The following is a 23,650-nucleotide window of genomic DNA, read 5'->3' as shown; positions in this document are numbered from 1 at the left end:
ATTGAAACCGCTTTCACAATGCATTTAACCTCCGTAATGTTCAATATTTCCTAGCAAAACAGTATTCAATGAGATGAAGTGTGTGATGGGATTTTATTGACCTGTGAAAAGTAGCTATGGCAAGCATCATAATTCTTATTTACTTACATATTATATGACTTACTATTAGGGATGCACTGATATGGAAATTTTGGCCGATACCAATAACCGTTAATTCAGTGTATTTGGAGGCTGATAACCGATATATTTGCAGATAAATCTATATTTGGATATAAATCTTTATTTTGTGTGTCTGATTACAAAAACAAAAGGCTCACCTTATAAAGCCACATCCGGAGCACTTCTAATGAAATCAACCATTCAAAGTGGATTATTGTTTTTATTTTAAAACAACTTCAATTGCAGAAAACAAGGAACCTGCAAGAAACACCTAAAACTTTTAAATCATTTACCAAATGTAGTCTACTTTGATTCCAATGGCCAACTTTTATAAAAATAATCATAAAAAAAATCAAATAAAAAAAAAAGAAGCATAATGACTCTGCTATTTCAAATTAGCTTGATGAATGAGCTACTTTTATAAATACAGTGCATTGCATTTGATTCAAACCTGGAAAAAGACAAAACTAAGGAAAGCAAACAAGTCTCAAACTCACTGTAAACGCAACAATGTGCTTTAACATACAAAAAGAAAAAAGAAACAAAATGCATGTGACAAATAAATACTGTATAATGGAACATTTACTCAGATCCAGTATGAGCCTCTAAAGCAAAGCCAGAAGACACCAATCAAAAGCCACATGATGAGTAGCATGTGCCTGAAAAAGCCATAATGTATCAGCTTTAATATATCGGACAAATTTTCTGATTGGACCGATAACTTCAGCCGATACATATATGGCTGCCAATATATTGTGCATCCCTACATACTATTTTTGCCTGGCAGACAATAAAAGGGGCATAAAATATCATAGACTGATACTCTGTCTACGCCGCGTAACGTCAAAAGCAAATAGATCCTATTTCAATCAATGAAGCTGCCTACATTGGAAGTGTTCGTTGCAGCGCTCAGCGCCGACAGTAAAAGGCTGTCCCATTCTATTGCTGAAATGCTCCAGAGCTACTCCAGCCACTTTATTATTCAGTCTGTCTGAAATAAAATTGTTTTACTTTTGAATCTTTTTGCCAAGAAATTAGTTTGTTGCCAATTTAAATACATTCTGACTTCTACATTAAAGCCAGCTCGAGATGTTTCAGGTCTCTGGTCAACTAATTTAAATAATATTTTGTTTCTAACCACATTTATACGCAGTTACAGTAACAATAACAATTATATAATAAGTAAACTTTTATACCAGCGGATTTCCAATGAAAATAAAATAGGATACAGTTTATTTTCCTATTTAACCTTTGCTGAAGTCTACTCGAACTCACAGCTGATTGTTCCATGCAATCTGCATATCATTTAAAATGTTCACTTCAATGCATCCAATATGGACAGCCTCAAGCCACTGCGGAACGGTGTGTCAGACCAGCCCAGTGTAGACAGTGGGACCCACTTGGGCAAGTAAGCAACCACCTAGCAACGTCTTGAAACATGCTAAAACCACTCAGAATACTGTAGCAAACGCATAATAAACTCCTGGTAAGTAATGCTCCTGCGACTTACATCAGTGTAATTACTGACTTGATGTTCATGACACAACATGCATTTGAAGATCTATAATATAGAAATAAAATAAGCAAAATGAATACAGCATACAAGTATATAGTGTAATATAGCTACCAGTGTAGTCAATAATTATTTGGAGCATCCCCAAAAGTACTAAGAATTGTTCATGGAACTGTTAAGGAACCAGAATCATTAAATGGAATCGGAACCAGACAGAAACGTTAAATTCCATACAATTCCCATCCATAAGGTAAATTTTGATTTGTTATCTATAAAAATCTAACGTTACATAACCTCACACATCATTGCTAAACCACCTTCATGATTCATGAGTCTTAGTGACAGTATAATCATTCAAATTGTCAAGCATAAAGTATATATGTGTCCATGTGAGGGATTAAAAAAAAGTAAGGAAGATAAAGCAGTTTTAAGATGCTCCATGTCAGTTTCCTGTGCTGTGTCAATGGACGTATGTGGGCTGGAGCTCTGCTGGTAAAGCTGAATGGAGCCTGTGGAACTTGGGAAATGTGGGGGTGTGCTGGAAAAGGCTCCTTCTGCTTGGCTGACCTACATAGCCAGTTTGCTTCTCACGTCTAGGCGCTACACATCTCTAACAAACTGGTGTGCTTTTCTCTGCCAGGCGCCTCATCCTCATTGATTCCTTCCTCTTAACATGCACTCGGGGTGAGCACAGGTGTAATAGATAACACTGCTGCAGTCTATCCCTGGAGAATGTAACAATTGCACTCTGCCACATAATCAAAGAGAGACTCTTATCTTTCCTTTTGCCATAATACCACCATTTATATTATTGGACTATAGATGCATCAAACCATTGTTAAACCGTTATTCAATAATTAAATTAAGACCAAGATACATTTGTCTCTGAGAAAAGCAATGCACAGTAAGACAGAGTTTGGCTATAAAGCTCTAGAATTCTACAGGGTACTCATTTGACAATGATGATACCCTCATAAGAGATTTGACTTCTTGTTGCTTTGAATGTGGAAAAGGGTCCTTCCATGTCTCTGCTAGGGATGTGACATGATGGAAGATTAGTAATCCAACAACCATCTAGTGGATTGGGTTGAATCTATATATTATTGATTCTATAATATATTTGTTTAGTTTTTATATTTAAAGCAGTTTAAACTGCTTAAGGTGCAGTCACACATACAGTAACTTCTCACAGCAAAATTCCACGGTCGAAGATGGTGTGGGCGGACATTGAGCGCGTTTGAATCCAGAAAACATAACCTACTCATAACATAATCAAGCAGCCTTATTTAACACTCGGTGAGACTTAAGTTAAAAAGAAACTCACAGCTAAAATTATATCCTTGTCCATGTGAATATTCAGCGTAAGGGATGTCAATTTTCAGACAGTTACATAATCGACCGTCATGGAAATGATCGATCAATTAATCGTTAACATTAATATCGCAAAACGCACATGGAGGATCCCAAATAATATGTGCATGTAGCCTATTGTTTAAATATAATTTACATTAATACACTTAAGGAATGCAAGTATTGGCATTTTCCTCTTAAAATATTCTTAGCAGTGTATTTTAATACATTTAGGCTGTGTTTAGTACAAATTTGTGAATTGTTTAAATACTGTTAATGAATTAGGCTACTGTTAAAAATAACTTGTATTCAAGATATATAACTTATGCATATTTGAGTTCATTAAAACTTCATGTTGTGGATCGTGGGGTATTTCTGACCTTTGGACTTATTTTTTTTATTTGACATTAAGTCAAATCCTAACACGCTGCCTAAACAAAGTACTTAACATACCGTTTCTAAGGTATCGATGGTGAGATGTCAGCTGAATGTACCTTCGTGCTTTCCTGGCGATTGCTGACGTAATTGTAGGTTGGGATGAAACAAGGATATCAACAGTGCTTGTTGTCATGTACTTTAACAGTGCAGAAAACATTAAAGTTAATTCAAAGAGAAACACTCCAAAACTGTTTACATTGAGCACACTTTCTCCCACCTGTGCGTTGTTGTCTTCTGTGAACTGGATAATGACATGCAGCCCGCAAGCGCCCTCTAGTGGCGGGTTACTGTATAGACAGCCTTATCAACGTCTGCTGGCTTGATTTCAGAACACATTTATCCTTTAATCGACAATCGATAAGTTTACTCAAATTATTAAAGACAATTAATAAATTTTTGATCAATCATTAACATCCCTATTCAGTGAAGCTGTGTACAAAGCACCGCCCACACAGAGGTCACTGCCAAACCAAGCAAATTCCTATTGGTCAATATGGCGATTTCGCCCTTCAAAGTTCACCAAACTTGAACTCAAGGCAAAATAGAAATTTTTCACACTGTGTTTTGGAACGCGGAAGTAAACGATTGCAGGGTAAACTTCGACAGAGAAGAATGGGAGTGAATGGGAGATCACAGCAAATATTATTTTCACTTACCCATTTGCCCCATGACCAAAAGAAAAAAAATCCACTCTTACGTTTTAATGACTTTCCAGAAGAGGAAAAAAAACAGAGAGCGGTGGATTAAGTAAAACGGGAGAATATGCCAAATTTACTGTTACTCTCTCAGCAGCTGTGGTCGAAACTCCCTCGCAGCTGTGATAATTTGTTTTTTTAAAATAATTCCAGGGTAATATAACACAAAGCATATTGTTAAAATTTACACTCAATATTTAAAAAATGTATAATATAAAAAATAATAATAATTGTGAGATTTATGCTGCTAAATAAGGCGGAAATGCGTCACAGTCTGTGAAAACGGTCTTCGACACCGAAAGTCCATTGCGCAAAATTCACGATCGAGCGGATTCTAATTGAGACGACTGTATTTCGCCCACAGAATTTTGCCATGCGAAGGTATGTGTGATCACGCCTTTAGGCCGCTGATGCGCCATGTCTTATGAGCTTTTTCCTGCCACTATTGTAGCATTTTAATATGCTGTATGTCAAGTAAAAAATAGTTCTACTTTGTACCATTCCGTTGCGCTCCATTTAGCTGTTTTTGAACTCAAGAATGTATCTTATGTAAACAGCTTACTCTGGTCAAGAACTGCCCGTTTTGACAGGAAGAAACCATCTGACCAGCAGGTAAAATGACCAGCCGAAGTTAGTTTTGCAGGACATTCAAGGACAGGTAAATCTGAAATTGATGCTACAACAATAACAGACCACTGAGAAATAAAGTAATTGAAATAATGGAGCAGCAGTCTTTGCAAATGGTTGTATGGAATATGTCAGAACAAAATAGTGAAAACCATGTAGACATTGTGCTCAGAATTTCTGTTTATCTAAAAGAAATGTTATTTTACAGACATTATTCGGAAAACAAACTACTAGGTTTGTATAGCACAGCTCTAGATCTATTTAGGTCTCTAAATTGACAAGATACCAGGGTCAGAAATTAAGAGGTGCTAAGGACAATAATTCCACCAAAAATGACAAAAATGCCCCTAAAATTCAAACTGTGACACCAATAACTGCCCTTGTAATTAATTCTTGTGTTTATATTCTTCTGATATAGTTTTTAATATTCTATTATAGTCCTAGTTATACACATTATGGCATAAACAAGAGTTTGATTAAATTCTTAATGAAATAAAATTCTCATTCTTGAGAATATGTATTATTGAACTGATTAAACTGACATATTTGACAAACAAAATGAGACAGTTTGTTTCAAATGGTTAGAACAAAATGTCTCTCATAAAAGGTAAAAAAAAAAATACCCTCAAAAATCAAATCCAGGGGCAAAAATTGCCCCTTAATATAAAAGTTCATTTCTGACACTGCAAGACACCATGCATGTAAAAACCATCTACAAAAACACTGTGATAAAATAAAGGAGAGCTGTGGTATACTAAAGAGGGACGCATTACCTTCTGTTGACATCCAGGGAAGAGCACAATTACAGAAACACATTGGCATTTAAGTTTTCCTCTGGAAGACACTCAAACTGCCAAACCTGATGAGATGTGGTTTGAAGACCATAATGCAGCATAAAGCAGGGACACTGCCAGCTTTATTATTGTAACATAAATTCTCTCCAGTGACAGTTTTCCTTTGGTAATGTAATAGAACAAACAGATATTTTCAGGCAGGGACTGGCACACAGACGGGGGGAACTCAAAGTGGGGTACTGACCTGGTTCTGGGGCAAGGGTGGCTGGGGCTGGCCATCCGGAGCCTGGCCCTGACCATCATTCCCTCCCACGGGGGAGCCACGGGTCGTGGCCGTCATACTCGACACGGGGCAGATCTTTGCAATCTTGTCTGCTTATGTAGCTGGCACACCAGAAAAAATTAGTGTCTCCTCAGGAGCGACGGAGAACCGGCACACTTCTGAAAGTGAAAGCACCACCTGCGGGACTGGATATGTTGCAGAGACCATTGCATAACCTGAAGAAAAAAAAAATGGCATCAATATCTTAATTCAGCAGGGTTCCTGCACATTTTGACCAATGAATTTCCATGACTTTGCCAGTTGTTCATGATTATTGGATAGGGATTTTGAAAAATTATTTTATAGAGAATGTACACACAATGAGCAATTTCTAGCCCAATTTATTATAGAGCTGAGCATAACTATACATTTTTTTATTTACTTTAGAAATTCCCATGACTTTTCCAGGCCTAGAAATTACAAATTTAAAATTTCCAGGTTTTTCAAGACTGTGGGAACAATTTAAGACAACTATTGTATTTTAATGAAGACAAAATAAATAAACAAAATATTTCTTTACGAGGGGACCTTTTGACCTGATCAACCTTTTTTATTAACTGGATATTATTACAGATGTATCACAAAGCAAAGTAAAGGCTAAGCAAAACTATTACACAATAGGTTAATGTGTAGCAATTTACGTTGTCTTTAGCCAACATATTTAAAGGAATAGTTCACCCAAAAATGAAAATTCTCTCATCATTTACTCACCCTCATGCCATCCCAGATATTTATGGCTTTCTTTCTTCTGCAGAAAACAAAGATTTTTAAAAGAATATTTAAACTCTATAGGTCCATACAATGCAAGTGAATGTTGCAACATGAAAAGTAATCCATACAACTCCAGTGTTTAAATCTATATCTTCAGAAGCAATATGATAGGTGTGGGTGAGAAACATCAATATTTAAGTCCTTTTTATTGTAAATTCTCCACCCTGCCCAGTAGATAGTGATATGCATGAAGAATGCGAATCACCAAAAACAAAAAAGAATGTGAAAGTGGAGACTGATAGTAAAAAGGACTTCAATTGATCTGTTTCACAACCACACATTTCATTTTGCTTCTGAAGATATGGATTTAACCATTGAAAGTCGTATGGGTTACTTTTATGTGCTTTTGGAACTTAAACATTTGGTACCCATTTACTTGCATCATGAGGACCTAAAGAGCTGAGATATTCTTCTAAAAATCTGTGTGTTCAGCAGAAGAAAGTCAAACACATCTGGGATGGCATGAGGGTGAGTAAATGATAAGAGAATTTTCATTTTTGGGTGAACTACTCCTTTGAGTCCTTAAATTACCATCCTTTTTGGATACATGGCGCTGAGTTGAACAGAGGAAAGCAATGATTATGTAAAGAGGTTGGAGCATTCAAATGAATAAAGCATGTCAGTGTAATGTAGCCTAATTAAATTCTAGACAATGTTTTTTTTTTTTTGTTTTTTTGTTTTTTAAAGGCAGTTAGTGCAAATGATTCTGTGGATGTATGATTTGTAATGATTAAAACATTTTCACTGGCTACAAGAAAATTTACTCAAAGTCAAGCATACATATATCAAATTCATCCAACATAAACACTGACATTTAATTCAGACAAGAACACAAGAGTGTTCCTTAAATTTGTATATCATATAAAATCTTGATTTTAAGTATCAATAATTATCAATATAATAAATTAAATTTAAAAATCTAATTCGCCAAACCTTTTTAAGGAATTTGTATTAGGATAAATTCTTAAAAATTATTTAATTTAGAAATAAGTTTGACTAAACTTGCTGGACAATGGGTCCCATAAGGTCCTGTCTAAGAAAAGTAACTATTCTCCAATATCTGTTCTCTCTAATACCAGAGTAATCCTGAAAAACCTGCAATCACTACACAATAACAAAATAACTAAGAGGTTTCCAAACACCCAGAACTCAAAGCAAAAAAATAAAATATATATAATTTCTTTTTTTTTTTTTTTCAACAGAGCCTTTACTACGTAACTAACCTGTTAGTAAGTATGGACGGACTGCTTTATCATGCGTGGCAACAGAAACATTTCAAAATTTGACCTTTTCACATTTATCGTAATAAACCCATCAGAGTCCCAAGAAACTGCATACAGACTAAAAATGTATAGATTGACTTTAACAGATAATGGGAAGAAATGAACATCACTAGCACATAATGGGCGTTTCCAATTCAACCAAAAGAAATGCTAAAAGAAATTCTCTCCAAATGTCAGAAAAGTGCATTTGAGATGAAGAGGCGATAGTTACTGTCTCAAAAACCTAGCGATCTGCTAACATAGGATGCTTTGACGCCCAAAAATGGTGTATATGTAGGTAGCTCACTTAAGATTTGACACCCAGCCGGTTTCAACGTTCCAAACGTGCTTTCGGTGCCCAAAAACGCCGTCTCGGTGGTCAGCACAGGTGGTTTTCAAACAGCCATTCTATGTATTGGGCCTAGTTTGACACAGTGGTGGTTTAGGCCTGTTTCCTTTTCCAATCACAATCTGAGATACAACAGGTTTATCTGTGTCGCCAACCAAATCTAAGCACATATTAAAGCTCTGAAACTTTATATCTAAAGTCCGAAGTTATAACGTAAAAATAATAGCGAAAGTGAATGTAAATACAGCAGCTAAACGCAGCCTCACAGGCTAACATGCTAACGGCTAACAGCTGGACTTCAGCAAAACACAACCAGCTCGTGACAGTGAATTTAAAGCTATTAACATACCAAAACACCCCCTTTAAATATCTTATAGACCAGTTTTATACTTAACAGCCTGATAAAAACGAAACAAATAAACCAGTGTCAAAACAACCGTCCTGTCCACCTCAAAACCACTTGTTTCGGGTATAGCCACGAATCAACCTCCTCAAACTGACCTGATGTTATCTTTAGATGCAATTTACCTTAAATCGGCTCATTTAGAATGGCTGAGCTGATGAAGTGGTAGGCGACTGTAAAGCGATAAGCGGTGACACGTCGAAACGTCCTGAAATTCGTTAACGGAGCTGTGCAAGCTAAGCTAAGCGGGCACTGACTTGCAAATCATCTGATATTAGCCGCTAGCCTCGTATAGCATCACACACAAACCCACTTACCGAGAATCAAACTGGACCTTTCCTCCATACGACCCCAGATCGGATCATGTAAGTGCTGTTTAATAATCACAAAGCCGTGCACATGTGCCTGGCTGTCTCGATTATAAATAACACGACTGAGTTGCGATCAGATCATTGGTTTATTGTCTGCTGTTGGGTGTTTTTCCTGCGTCACCACCAGCATCGACTGCAGCTGGCCCCCCTCCCTCAAACTGTCTCCAGCCGCACTCTCTCTCTCCTGTGTCAGACTGCTTAAAAACCCGTCACCGTGCTACGGGTGGAAGTAAATGAGAAGTATATCCGTGCACTAACCGCTTGGACTTGAGACTCGGCTGGGCATGCGTGGTTGGGAGACACAGTTCGCCTACCTGACACCTGATTTTGTGATAACAGACACCATGCACACACTTATTGCACACTCACTCTGAGCCAAAACAAGTAGTGCACTGAGCAGTCAACATGGTAGGTTTTATGGGAAAAACGGATGCATAGGACGTTTTGTTTGTTGCCGTACAGACAAGCTAATGTTTTGCATGAAAATCAATCAGCAACAACATGTTCAATGTGGAGCATGAGATAAATGGATTAGAAGGAAGCTGGCTGACTTGACAAATGTCAAAGAGTAAAATTTAAACAGAGCAGATCACATGCAACACTCAGCAAATAAAATACATAAAAATTCTACAGAGCCTTTACTATGTAACTAACCTGCTAGTTTACCAGTAATTATGGACGGACTGCTTTATCATGCAAAGGCAACATAAACATTTCTCAGAATCAACATGATAGGGGTAACGTTGTCCTGGCTCTGTGGCAATTGGGGCCCACCTAGGTCCTCTATTTTATAGGCTTCTCATTAGCTTTAGGGAATGGGGAAAATTTGTCCCAGGCCCCATGAATTTAAGAGGCAGCCCTGAATGGCTATGCTTGAAAAAGAGTTTACTACCACTGAATACATCAGTATACTGTAGACATTATTCCACAATAAGCATTTAAACCCCATTGACTCCATTGTGAAAAAGGCCCAGCAGAGGTTGTGCTTCCTTGGCCAGTTGAGGAAGTTCAACCTGCCACAGGTGCTGCTGATCCAGTTCTACTCAGCAGTCACTGAGTCTGTCCTTTGCACTTCAATAACTGTCTGGTTAGGTTTCAGCTACCAAGTCAGACATTAGAAGACTTCAAAGGATAGTCCGGACTGCTGAACGGATTAATGAACCTTTTTAGGGAATTTGTATTATGATAAATTAATTCTTTAAAAAATGTTTTCTTTAATTTAGAAATAAGTTTGGCAACTTATTGGACAGTGGGTCCCATAAGGTCCTGTCTAAGAAATGTAACTATTCTCCAATATCTGTTCTCTCTAATATCAGAGTAATCCTGAAAAACCTGAAAAAGAGGTTTCCAAACACCTAGAAGAACTCACAGCAAATATATATATATATATATATATATATATATATATATATATATATATATATATATATTCAACAGAGCCTTTACTACATAACTAACCTGTTAGTAAGTATGGACGGACTGCTTTATCATGCATGGCAACAGAAACATTTCAAAATTTGACCTTTTCACATTTATCATAATAAACCCATCAGAGTTCCAAGAAGTTGCATACAGACTAAAAATGTATAGATTAACTTGAACAGATAATGGGAAGAAATGAATATCACAAGCAGATAATGGGCGTTTCCAATTCAACCAAAAGAAATGCTAAAAGCAATTCTCTCCAAATGTCAGAAAAGTGCATTAGAGATGAAGAGGCGATAGTTTATGTCTCAAAAACCTAGCGATCTGCTAACATAGGATGCTTTGATGCCCAAAAATGGTGTATATGTAGGTAGCTCACTTAAGATTTGACACCCAGCCGGTTTCAGGTAATAAAAAAATAAAAGAGGTAATTCTGAATCCCCTTTTGAACACATATAGCAATCAATAGTGCGATATTCTACTCAAGGAAAAGTGTAATACGGTCACGCTGTGTTCATTCTTGAGGCTGCTTGTGCTGTTTGGTGCTACTAAATTTGCTGGCAAACCTTCTCAGTGATGAACTTTAATAAAATATAAACGTAGATCTCGACATCATTGACACGTGGGCAAAAGAAAGAGAGAGATGAATATGTATTTTTTTATTTGCGCAATTTAGAAATGTTAAAGTCCCTCGCACCTGTATTTTAAACTAACTCTTGCAGTAATCATTTATCATAGTCATGCAGCCTGTTTTATTCAGTTGGATGCTGAATGAAAGTCAAACCATTGGCAGACAAGCCATGGACGAGACCCGCATGTCCCTTTTAGAGCATAAGGGGTAATGTTTTGAGAATAAAAAAAGTTAAATGTCCCGCTTTGCGACAAACATTAAAAGTTCTATAATTTAAGATTTTTTTTCAATTAAACCAGACCCCAAATGTAGAGAGTGTTAGATTGAATAATACATTACCAGGGAAGTAATGGTAAAAATAAATAATTAATAATTATGCTCAGCCTTTATTCAGTTTTTTTTAACGGCTGATAGAAAAGTATCTACCTTTGTAGAGCAATACAATACTTTAGGCAACATATACACTTCAGAAAATTGAGTACACAACTATTTCTGGGCTTAAAAGGTACAAGAACCAAATAAATGTGGAACAATGTATATCAAAAGTTGTACAATGTGGCCCCCTTTTCACTATTAAAGCCCAATGTGGCCCCTGTACCAAAATAGTTGTGGTAAACGGATGGTGGTTGTTGGTGTAGAAAGACTAACTAAATTGTGCCCAAGACAAAAAATGACCAAAACAGCAATTGCGAGTGGGGTAGCCAATGGGGTTGCCAGGCTTTGGTCCATGTTTGGGCCATGGCCACCCCTGGCCACCCCCTAGCTCCGCCCCTTCTGACAGTATACAATGACCTGGATGATAGAATGCAGTGCTTCATAGACAAGCCACCTGAATAACAGGAGTCACTCATTTGGACAATGTCTGCTTGAATAGGGCTTGACCCCACAACCCATCTGTGACAGGCAAACAACTGATTGGTCACTCAAAAGCCTTTTGTATGTTGCAGAGGAGAACCCATGCAGGACAAAGTGTAGAGCTTGGTCCTTGTCTAGTGTAAAGAATGCAATGAGTTTAATTCAGTCACCTGACAGAGAGGAAAGCACCTTCGGTAGGCTACTTCTGGTTCGGGATATGTTGCTGCTGAGCTTATAGCGAAGACACTCGAGATCAACACTTGTCAGAGGTACAGTCATAACTTTTGTTGAGACATCAAGAAAACATTGATCTGCTAAATCAACAACTGCATTCATTTCTAAAACTAAAATACAAAATGATTAAAGAGATTTAAGGGAAGTGGACAATTAGGCTACATACCCCCAGCTAACTTGGCCATATCCAGTGGTGTAGCTACTAGTAAATCAGGGTAGAAAGGTGACCCACCTGATAGAGATAGCAGATCTTGTACAGGAATCTGCAATAGATCTACTATTAGGAGTTGCCTGATGTCAATAATTGTGAGCAATGAGATTCTTTTTTGACTGTTGCCCCTTTTGTTCTTATTTAATCCAGCAGTGCCAAAAGTGAGTTACAGGCAATCTATATTATGTCTCTGTTATTTTGATCTAAGATCAACAAGTGAACTTATTTTAATGGCTGATATATAAAAGGATATATGTACCTACTCTACCAGTCAATTTAGGTTTCTGTTTAGAAAACCTTTCACTTTAGGAAACATGGATTTTGGTTTCTTATAATCTCAACAACCGTTTGATTAAGCTTGAAAGCTTGAAATAATATTTTAAGACAAATACTAATTGTGCCTACGTAAGAATGTAAATTCTGTTTCCTTTGATAGATGAGTTGGATTATGAAGAGAAAAAAGCAGCCACAATAGGCCTACTGTTTAAAAAGCATCCCAAATGGCACCTCATGAGGCTGGTTTAGAGAATGCCCAAAGTGAGCAGAGCTGTAATCTAAACAAAGGTTAGGTATTTTGAAGAATCTAAAGTATAATGAAGTTTTGATGTGTTTAACATATTTGGTCTTTACATAATTCCCATACTTTCATTTATTTTATTTTTTGTTTTTGTTTTGTTTTTTGACTGTACTATTATTATTATAAAACTTGTACTTTAAATGTTTTAAAGAGAAAATATAATATACTGATTTCCAGTTATTAGCCAACAACTGAAATTAAGCCTTTGATTAAATGTATTAGTTCATTAGTTCACATATTGACACAAAGCTATTTTAAAACCTTATATAGTAAACTTACTAAACTTGGCAACAAGAAGGAAGATCTTGGTGAAATAGCTTTGCTAATATTATGCATGGTAATATTTACCATTTGCTCTCAAAAGTATTGTAGTACATAACAGAAGATTAAGAGGTAGTACTGAATATTAATGTAAGGTACTGAGAAGTGTTTTTGTTTCCTGTGTTGTTTTGTTTCTTTTTGTTCTTGTTTTTGTTCTTTCTGTTACATGGAAATGCATATGTATATGTGTGAAATTAAAATATAATAAAAAAAAAAATGTGGAAAAAAATAAATAATTGCAGTACATTCAAACTGTCAAAACTAATCTTTCTAATGCAGCACCAGAGGGCGCAGGGACTCATTAGATTTACCTTACAATAATAAAAAGATTTCAAAACATCGCTTTTGAAAGTAAAGCTACTTTCATACTATCTGGCAGGTGCAAAACAAAGAGTGAATTAAAAAATATATTATTTATTATATATTTATTGTTTGCTGAGCAACAAAGCTCGCATTTAACTCTAAAAAGATTTTTGTATTCTGGGGGATGCAAACATTTACAAGGCTGGGGAGAGGAGCAATAAGTGAGTAGGTCAAATTTTTGTGAAAAATATTGAAAAGGGGGTCCCTGCAAATACTGAGTATATGCGACTTTGTATATAAAGTCTGGCGTCAACTCGCAATCTTTATTTAAAAGTAAAACTGCAGCATTTTTTGAGAAGGCATCTGACCACGAGGCAAACACTCCTATCTTTTCAATGTAATTTTCATGATTTCTAAAAGCTATAAAATTGAAAATAAAAACAATATTTTAGAAAAAAACACTGAAATGTATTATGTGGGCCATAATGTTTTTTAAAAAAAAAATAGCAATGAATTAATTTTCAGAGGTATCCTTATATGTTTGCTCTTTTAGGGTTAAATTAACCCCAGACTGAATTATATTTTGCTTTTGGAGTCAGTTAATTTATTGAAGTTTGTAGATCTTTATCTGTACACTGCATAAGAGTAGCCTATTAGTTCATTAAAAAGTAAAATACTAAATTAAACAATGTTATAAACTAGTAGTTTATGTGATGTTCCTACTAAATTAACGTATGTTTAGAACACTGTTAAGGACAAAAAGGACCCCAATAGAACACGCACGCACGCAGGCAGAAATTCAGTGTAATCCCCTGCACTAACATTGGTTGTGGCTTATCTCGTAACATTCTCTGGTTCTGAGTCATTTTATTCAGGTCTGCAGTACATATACACAAAATTATTCACTTTAATAAGCATTATCATTATTTTTCCTTAAAAATTTAAATTTGCAACAGGATTCCAGTGAATGAACCGGTACATGAACATAGAGTCAAGCTGTGGACATCTTCATGCAGTTTATTTTTTTATTTTTAGATCACTTCAATCACTAACATCTCATTTTAGTGCAGTTAATGGGGCTTTAAAGCAAACTACAAGCTTCATAACTGCCTGTTTCTGAGGCACAATTGCATATAACAACAACAGAACAAGGAAAGATGTTTCATTACTAGAATTTCTCCAATGTTTATTTTTAGGCACTTCAACCATACTGTTCTAAAAATGTACCTAGAAAAGGTAGCATACTAGTGGTAACACTTGAAACAAACTATAATTGCCAGATCAGGTGGATTCTAAAATGAAAGCCACAGCATAAAGACTTAATTGAGGTCCCACAATTGACAAATGGAATGGATGAAGAACACGAACATGAATCAAAAACATTCCCTTAGGTACAGAAATAAAATATACATTACTATTACTTTGCTGTAAAAATATAGAGAGTATCCACTCTACACAAAGTAAAAGGAAGGAGACATTCAATATTCACATAAAAATAGTTCATAGTTCACCTCTTTACTTCCTTTAAAGTGAGGAAAATGGAGTAAAAGATGAGATAAGAAAGCAAGAGAAAGTCCTATAAACAGTTTTTGATAAACAGCACTTTCTTATAAAACAATGAGCCATATAGGAAAAAACAGGAGGAGGTCAGGTACTGGAGGCAAAATACGGCAAGAAAATTTAAGGAAAGAATTGACGGACAGCCCTACATACAAATGACAAACTTCGTAGACAAAGCAACAAACACATAATCTGTTACTGCTGTTGAAACCAAAATGAAGTTTAAATTGGGTCATTCAGCCAAGTAATGGAATGCACAGAATGGAATGCTCAATTAAAACTATACAAGGATGACATACATTAACCATGTGTAAGACTAAGAAAGGTCATAACATTGACTTGACATGCATTAACATCTTAGCAAGAAAATTCACAGGGTCCTGTATGCATTTAATATGTAGTCTATCATGCTACAATTAAATCTGATTGCACTTTTGTGTTCAAATAGAAACCAATGTAGGCCCGGCACTAACTATAAGAAATAAGCTATAATCCTGGTGGCCATAGGGTTCTCAGGAAGGGCCGTTTAGTTGGGGGCTGGCGAGCAGGGTGAGCCAAGCACATTAGGCCAACTTGCCCCCCCTTTGGTGCCGAGCCTGAACCAATGACATAAATTACAAAAGCAATTTCATGATCTGAGCGAAACATTTCAGGATTTGGAGTTTCCAAAGACATCTTTTTTTATGGATCATCTAACTGTCCATTCCATCGAGGAACTCTCCTTCAGTGATGTGCTCTAGGTGTTTCATGACCCTTTCACTGCTTGATGGTGGGTAGTCTGCGACAGTGTGTGAGAGGGGCGTGGAGGGGCTAGAAGAGCCATTAAAAGAGCAGCAGAGAGTGTTGAAGAATGGCACAAGATCCACAATCGAGATGATGGAACGGAGCGTGAGCAGAGGGAACTCAACACGGTCTGTGCTTGGCTCTCTTGCAACTCCTTCCATTCCATTCAACTCCTGTACACACAGGAACAAGAGATTTACATTGATGAGCCAAAACCTTATGACCACCTGCCTAATATGCTGTTGGTCCTCCACGTGCCACCAAAACAGTGCCAATCTGCCGAGGCATGGACTCTACAAGACCCCACAGTGCATCCTGGTGCCATCACTTCCCCAGGTAAATGGCGCACACGTACACAGCTGTCCACATGATGTAAAAGAAAATGGGACTCATCGGACAAGGCGACCTTCTTCCACTGCTTCACGGTCCAGTTCCGACAATTGCGTGCCCATTCGACGGTGGACAGGAGTCATCATGGGCACTCTGACCGGTCTGCGGCTACACAGCCCCATATGCAGCAGGGTGTGATGCACTGTGTGTTGTGACACATTCCTCCCGTAACCATCATTAAAATTTTCTGTGACTTGTGCCACAGTAGACCTTCTGTCGGTTTGGACCAGACAGGATAACCTTCATTGCCCTTATGCATCGAAGTGCCTTGGGCGCCCAACACCCTGTCACCGGTTTGTGGTTTGTCCCTCCTCAAACCACTGTCGGTAGGTACTCACCACTGCTAACCGGCAGCACCCCACAAGCCTTGCAGTTTCAGAGATTCTCTAACCCAGTCGTCTGGACATAATTTGGCACTTGTCAAAGTCGCTCAGGTCTTTACTCCTGCCCATTTCTGCTGCATCCAACATGTTGACTACAAGAACTGTTTGTTCGCTTAACACTTAATCTACCTAGACCTTGACATGTAGCCTTGTTAGGAGATGATCAACGTTATTCGCTTCACCTGTGAGTGGTCATAATGTTTTGGCTCATCGGTGTGTACTCTACACATGTGCGTTTAGAAGAAAAAGACTGAAATGTGTGTATCTGTGAAAGAGCATCTTTACTCGTTCAACATTGCTGAATCAACTAATTAATCTACTTAACATTCATGGGGAGTTTTATTTTTTTTTTTAAAGGTGAAGTGTGTCATTTTTGCACCACTAGCAGCACCAAACAGAATTGCAAAGATAATGACTAAACAGATTTCCCTAAACAGACCCCTCATCTGTAGTTTTTTGAAAAACTGGTACTCCTGCCCCAAACTCACAACATTGTTTGAGGCAGAAGTTGACGTCAGGTTGTTCAGATGTTTTGATTCCGGTTGTATCCTGCATGTGTCACTTCTCACGTGAACATTCAAGTGTGCATGCGTTAAGCACAAGGGCGTGTGCACGAGCTTCTCTCATGAACGTGCATAGGAGAGCGGGGCAGAAGTGAAGCGATTTGGTGAATAAGGGATGAATTTTTGCTTTGTTTCTCACCCAAAACAATTGTATAGCTTCAGAAGACATTAAACTACTTGAGTCGTATTGATTACTTTTATGCTGCCTTTAAGTCCTTGTTGGAGCTTGAAAGTTTTGGAGCCCATTGCCTTACGCTGTATGGACAAAAGCACATTCATCCTTTAAAAAAATATTTGTTTGTGTTCTGCTGAAGACAGAAAGTCATACGACTTTAAGATGGTGTAAGAGTGAGAAAATTATGAGAAAATTATCATTTTTGGGTGACTACACCTTTCATTTCTGATAAAATACACACTTCACCTTTAAATCCTGAATTATCATCTCATAGTTAGGTAAAGGCCTCAGCAATGCCACAGACTTACCCCACATTAAATAAACAAGCCAGTGTAAAACAGATTTGAAGAAGGTCTAGTAACACTTCACAATTTTGTATTAATTAACATTAGTTGTATTAATTAACATTAGTTAACAACATTAGTTATGAACATACAATGAACAATACTTTTACAGTCAGCATTTATTAATCTTACACTAATATATGCTAATACATTTTTTCAATAAAAGTTGTATGTTAACATTAGTTAACGCATTATGAAATAAACTAAACATGAAACATTTTATTTACATAAATTAACATTAACCAAGATTAATACTGTAAATGCTTCAAAAGAATGTTGCTCATTTTTAGTTCATGATACCTAATTAATTTACTAATACTAACAAATAGAACCTAATTGTAAAGGTCTTCTTCAGTTCAGTCTTTCTAGAGGACTGATTATAGTACAAGCACATTTTGTGTCGAGATCTTACCCCATAGCGATGGTTTATTCCATCCAGTATTCTGACAAGATGAGGTTTACACTCTTGTTCTCCTTCCAACAAAGTGTTTCCAGGCCCATCATAATGGTCAACATCTACCTCGGCAATAAAAGCCCAGCGATACCTACATAAAACAGAGAAATGTAAGGCTATGGAGCAGATCAGGGAACATTTATGTAGGGAAAGGCAAATTTTGTCATAAAAATGACAAAAGAACTAATTAGGATTTACCCAAATGCTGTTGTATTAACTACAGAAGGTTCATTTTAAGGATACAGTATGTAAGAAGCACTTAAAGGAAGTTTACGAAAATTACATTATTTACTCATCCTAACGTTGTTCTAAACCCGCACATCTATCTTTCTTCCGTGAAACACAAATGGAGATATTTAGCAAATGTCCGAGACAATGTTTTCCAATGAAATCTTTTTTTTTGTATTTATTTATTTATTTTTACTTCCAAGCTACAAATAGTATAAAAGTACCATAAAAGTAGTCCATATGACTCATGCACTATATTTTAAGACATATAAAGCCATATATTAGTTTTGTATGAGGAACAGACAGATATTTAAGCTGTTAAACACACAAAAGATTTAGAAGACTTGGAATACAGCACACCAGTCATATAGACTACTTTTATGGTACCTTTTGTCTAGGGCTGGGCAATATGATGATGTCAAATCAATCAAATCACTTTATTGTCACACAGCCATATACACAAGTGCAATGGTGTGTGAAATTCTTGGGTGCAGTTCCGATCAACATAGCAGTCGTGACAGTGATGAGACAGTACCAATTTACAATAACATCAAATTAACACAGCACAATTAAACATCTGTTATACACATAATTACACTCAACAGTATACAAATAATAACATACACTGTACAGTATACAATACGCACTATATAGATACACATTAATCAATAAAAATAAAAAATAAAAATATATAAAAAAGTATATATATATATATATATATAGAATGTACAGTATTGTACTGTATTGACATTCAGGCTGTCAGTTGATAGTCAGTTGTTAAGAGAGAATATAATATAATAATAATATAATTTATGACAGTCCGGTGTGAGATATAAGAGTAAGGGTAATAAAGTAAGGGTAATAAAGTGCAGTGCTGATGTATTTTGATCGTGGGAGATCAAGAGTTCCGAAGTCTGATTGCTCGGGGGAAGAAGCTGTCATGGAGTCGGCTGGTGCGGGTCCTGATGCTGCGATACCGCCTGCCTGATGGTAGCAGTGAGAACAGCCCATGGCCCGGGTGGCTGGAGTCTCTGATGATCCTCCGAGTTTTTTCACACACCGCCTTGTATATATATCCTGGAGGGAGGGAAGCTCACCTCCGATGATGTGTCTGGCAGTTCGCACCACCCTTTGCAGTGCTTTTGCGGTTGTGGGTGGTGCTATTGCCGTACCAGGTGGCGATGCAGCCAGTCAGGATGCTCTCTACAATGCAGGTGTAGAACTGTGTGAGGATGTGGCGGTTCATTCCAAACTTCCTCAGCCGTCTCAGGAAGAAGAGGCGCTGATGAGCCTTCTTCACAACGACTTCAGTGTGGATGGACCATGTGAGTTCCTCAGTGATGTGGACACCCAGTAACTTGAAGCTGCTGACTCTCTCCACTGGTGCTCCATTGATGGTGATGGGACTGTGTTCTCAGTCTTTTCTTCTGAAGTCCACCACAAGCTCCTTTGTCTTACTGACGTTGAAGGAGAGGTTGTGCTCCTGACACCAGTGTGTCAGCGTGTGCACCTCCTCTCTGTAGGCTGTTTCATCATTGTCAGTGATCAGACCTACCACCGTCGTGTCATCAGCAAACTTAATGATGGCATTGGAGCTGTGTGTTGCCACACAGTCATGTGTGTACAAGGAATACAGTAGTGGGCTGAGAACACAGCCCTGCAGGGCTCCAGTGTTGAGGGTCAGTGATGAGGAGATGTTGCTGCCTATTCTAACCACCTAGCGTCTGCTTGACAGGAAGTCCAGGATCCAGCTGCACAGCGAGCTGTTTAAGCCCAGAGCCCGGAGTTTCTCATCTAGCTTGGAGGGCACTATGGTGTTGAATGTTGAGCTGTAGTCTACAAACAACATTCTCACATAAGTGTTCTTTTTTTCCAGGTGGGAGAGAGCAGTGTGTATTGTAGATGCAATGGTATCATCAGTGGAGCGGTTGTTGTGGTAAGCAAACTGCAATGGGTCAAGAGAGAGAGGCAGCACAGAGCAGATGTAATCTCTGATTAGTCTCTCAAAGCATTTGCTGATGATGGGGGTCAGAGCAACAGGACGCCAGTCATTTAAGCAAATTATTTTTGATTGCTTTGGAACAGGCACAATGGTGGATGTTTTAAAGCATGTGGGGACTACAGACAAAGAGAGGGAAAGGTTGAAAATGTCCGTAAAAACACCAGCCAGCTGGTTCGCGCACACTCTGATGACGCGGCCCGGAATGCCGTCTGGGCCCGCGGCTTTGCGGATATTCACCCGTCGGAAGGATCGGGTTACATCCGCTACAGAGACGGAGAGTGAACTAACCTCTGTAGCTTCGGCCGCGAGAGCTCTCTCCGTGAGGGCGGTGTTATTTTCCTCAAAACGAGCATAAAAAGTATTTAGATCATCCGGGAGAGAGGCAGCGGTGTTCATGGTGGAGTTTTTATTCCCTTTAAAGTCCGTGATGATGTTAATTCCCTGCCACATGCTTCTAGAGTTGGTGGTGTTAAACTGTCCTTCAATCTTGCTCCTGTACTGATGTTTTGCGGTTCTGATCTGGTCGGAACCACGTCCTCTACACACTTTCTGATGAAACACATTACGCTATCAGCGTAAAGCTCGATGTCGTCATCAGAGGCGGACCGGAACATCTCCCAGTCCGTGTGATCAAAACAGTCTTGTAGCGTAGAATCTGATTGGTCCGACCAGCACTGGATCGTTCTGAGGGTGGGTGCTTCCTGTTTCAGTTTTCTGCCTGTAAGCTGGCAGAAGCTGAATGGAATAGTGGTCCGATTTTCCAAATGGTTGATCGGGGGAGGACTTGATAGAATGTACGTTCCTCTGATCACACCAGGATTTGTTGATCATAGAACATACACCACCACCTCTGCTTTTACCTGAGAGGTCTTTCGCTCTGTCCGCTCGGTGCACGGAGAACCCCGCGGGTTCAATGGCTGAGTCTGGAATCTCCGCAGATATCCAAGTTTCTGTAAGGCAGATAATGCAGCAGTCCCTCGTCTCTCGTTGGAAAGAGATCCGCGCTTTCAGCTCGCAGAGCTTGTTATCCAGAGACTGAACATTTGCCAGTAGAATAGTGGGTAGCGGGGGTCGATTTGCGCGGCGTCTTACTCTGATGAGAACGCCGGCTCTGTTTCCCCTTTTCCTCCTGCGTTTCCACGGCCGTGCTGCCCAGACAAAGGGCTCCGCTTGCGTGTTTGTAAACAGCGGGTCGGCATTGAGGAATTTGAAGTCTGGTTTACGGTGTGAAATTGCTGAACCAATGTCCAAAAGTGTTTGTCTGTCGTAGACAATAAGGCAGACAACATCCAATACAAAAAACATAAGAATTGTGAACAAAACAAACAAAACATTACTATGTTGTGTCGGAGCTCGCAACGCAGCAGCCATACTCGGCGCCATCTTGAGTCGTATCAAACCTGTAGACCATATATATCATGGCGACGATATTCAATGTCAATCGCTAAAAGATTTTGTTATATCGTGTATATCTCAATATGTAAATAACCATGTGTTCAGCATGGGCTGAACTATCAGTGAGACTGAGTGAATGTAAGAAACATGGACAGGTTTTTAGGGCATAAAATTGTTTTCGGCGGCCGCCCAAGCAAATTCAGTTACTTTCATCTCGCATTTGGCACTTTTTAGGCACCTAATATGCTTCTCATCTGACACGCACATCTGTGTTTAATGTGAGCATCGCGTGCGCTATCTTAGCAGCACACAAGTGCGCACGAGTTTAGCAGGCTTCCTGATATTTACAGGAGAGCGCAGAGCGGGATCACGTGTGCTACTAAATCATGTTTGACCCAGGAAAATCCTGAAAAAACATCTCCACAGAACTGGACGACTCCCAAACAACTCAAGAAAATGAAGATGAGCTTTTTATAAAAACAGGTGAGCCATTTGTGGTGTGGTTTCACAAAAGCCACCACAGAGCAAAAAAAATGTAATCTGCAATCTGTGTGGCATGACGATATTCACTCGTAATACAAGCAATTTGTTTTACCTCGAAATGAGGCATGCAAAAGAATATTATGAAAGCCAAAAGATGCGCTCTACATTAATTCGGTGATATATATATATTTTTTTCAAGAATTATTTATATTTATTTTCTGCGAGATGTGTTTATTTTTGCTAGATTTAAAAATTCTTTTTTTTTTTTACTAATGCATTATTTTCTTTGATGAATTTGATATGGGAAGATCTTAAGTTTCTTGAGAATAGTTATAATAATGTTAATAATAAAAAAATAAAGTTAATAGTAATGATAATAACATTGGCCAACAACTGAAATATGGCATAATTTGTTTTTGTTTTTTTACTTTGACTAATGTCAATTTCCAAATAAAGAGAAAATAATGTAAGAGGAAATACTTGGAAGTACTTAATTCATTGATTTGATTATTTAAAAATAGGCATTAAACTATGTTTATTTAATATATTATCCAATTTGTATTGGTTAAAAAAAAAAATTACTATATCATAATATATATCGTTATCATGATATAAAATTACTCATATTGTGATATAAGATTTTGGTAATATCACCCACCCCTACTTTTGTCCTTATTTGGAGCTTGGCAGTAAAAATCAACAGTAATGTATGAAAAACAGCAGCTCAGAACAACAAGGTGAGTAAATAATAACAGAATTTTCATTCCCCTACATATAGGCTCTTTTGACCAATGGATGTCTGGCCTCTGTCAAAAAAAAACTTTTACAAGAATCTAAAAGAATTCCATATTATGATCAAGTTAAACTGTTCCCATTTATCACTGATATGACAACAGTAAACAAGCAATATCTATGTTCCTCTCAGACAAACATGCATACACTGTTCACATGCATCTCACATTTGAAACAGAGGCATTTGCTCAGGAGAGAAGGACACAGCAGTGTCCAGGAACTTGCAGGCTGACAAGTACATGTCCAGCTCTGCCTGCGGGAAGCACAGAATACCATTTTTGTCGTGGCCACCCCGCAATTTACTCCTAAAACAGAAAAAAAGAATGTCCATGAAAATGAGGTAGATGGCAAAATAAATAGCAATATGAGCAGGATGACAATAGAAATGCATTTTTATAAATATTTTTCTGTAAAGCAGGACTCACTTTGAAACTTCTTTATCATCTAGCAGGGTTTTTTCCAGGCAGTTAAAAATGCGTATCTGAAA

At 37.8% G+C, this 23,650-nt stretch overlaps 2 protein-coding genes across 16 annotated transcripts in view; both read right to left on the bottom strand.

The window, feature by feature from the left end:
- The window catches only part of usp9 (ubiquitin specific peptidase 9), a 70,253-nt gene extending 60,909 nt beyond the window's left edge, over positions 1-9,344 (bottom strand). For 4 of the 12 annotated variants that reach the window (XM_051710184.1, XM_051710188.1, XM_051710189.1 and 1 more), the window contains exons 1-2: positions 9,001-9,336; positions 5,821-6,074 (exon numbers count right to left, since the gene is read on the bottom strand). In XM_051710184.1, coding sequence (XP_051566144.1) covers positions 5,821-5,916 — 96 coding nt within the window. In that variant the 5' untranslated portion in view covers positions 5,917-6,074; positions 9,001-9,336. Of the gene's footprint in view, positions 1-5,820; positions 6,075-9,000 lie in introns of all 12 variants that reach the window. The other 8 variants (XM_051710186.1, XM_051710191.1, XM_051710195.1 and 5 more) reach the window with 4 other exon arrangements.
- A 5,278-nt stretch (positions 9,345-14,622) lies between these two features.
- LOC127447983 (protein dopey-2-like) overlaps positions 14,623-23,650 on the bottom strand; it is a 47,339-nt gene continuing 38,311 nt past the window's right edge. For 3 of the 4 annotated variants that reach the window (XM_051710259.1, XM_051710261.1, XM_051710260.1), the window contains exons 36-39: positions 23,589-23,644; positions 23,331-23,468; positions 18,222-18,354; positions 14,623-16,127 (exon numbers count right to left, since the gene is read on the bottom strand). In XM_051710259.1, the coding sequence (XP_051566219.1) occupies positions 15,864-16,127; positions 18,222-18,354; positions 23,331-23,468; positions 23,589-23,644 (591 nt within the window). In that variant the 3' untranslated portion in view covers positions 14,623-15,863. The remainder of the gene's footprint in view (positions 16,128-18,221; positions 18,355-23,330; positions 23,469-23,588; positions 23,645-23,650) is intronic. The other variant, XR_007898451.1, reaches the window with a different exon arrangement.

Source organism: Myxocyprinus asiaticus, chromosome 11, assembly GCF_019703515.2.
Source record: "Myxocyprinus asiaticus isolate MX2 ecotype Aquarium Trade chromosome 11, UBuf_Myxa_2, whole genome shotgun sequence".
Lineage (NCBI taxonomy): Eukaryota > Metazoa > Chordata > Actinopteri > Cypriniformes > Catostomidae > Myxocyprinus > Myxocyprinus asiaticus.
This window is presented reverse-complemented; position numbering and strand designations above follow the sequence as displayed.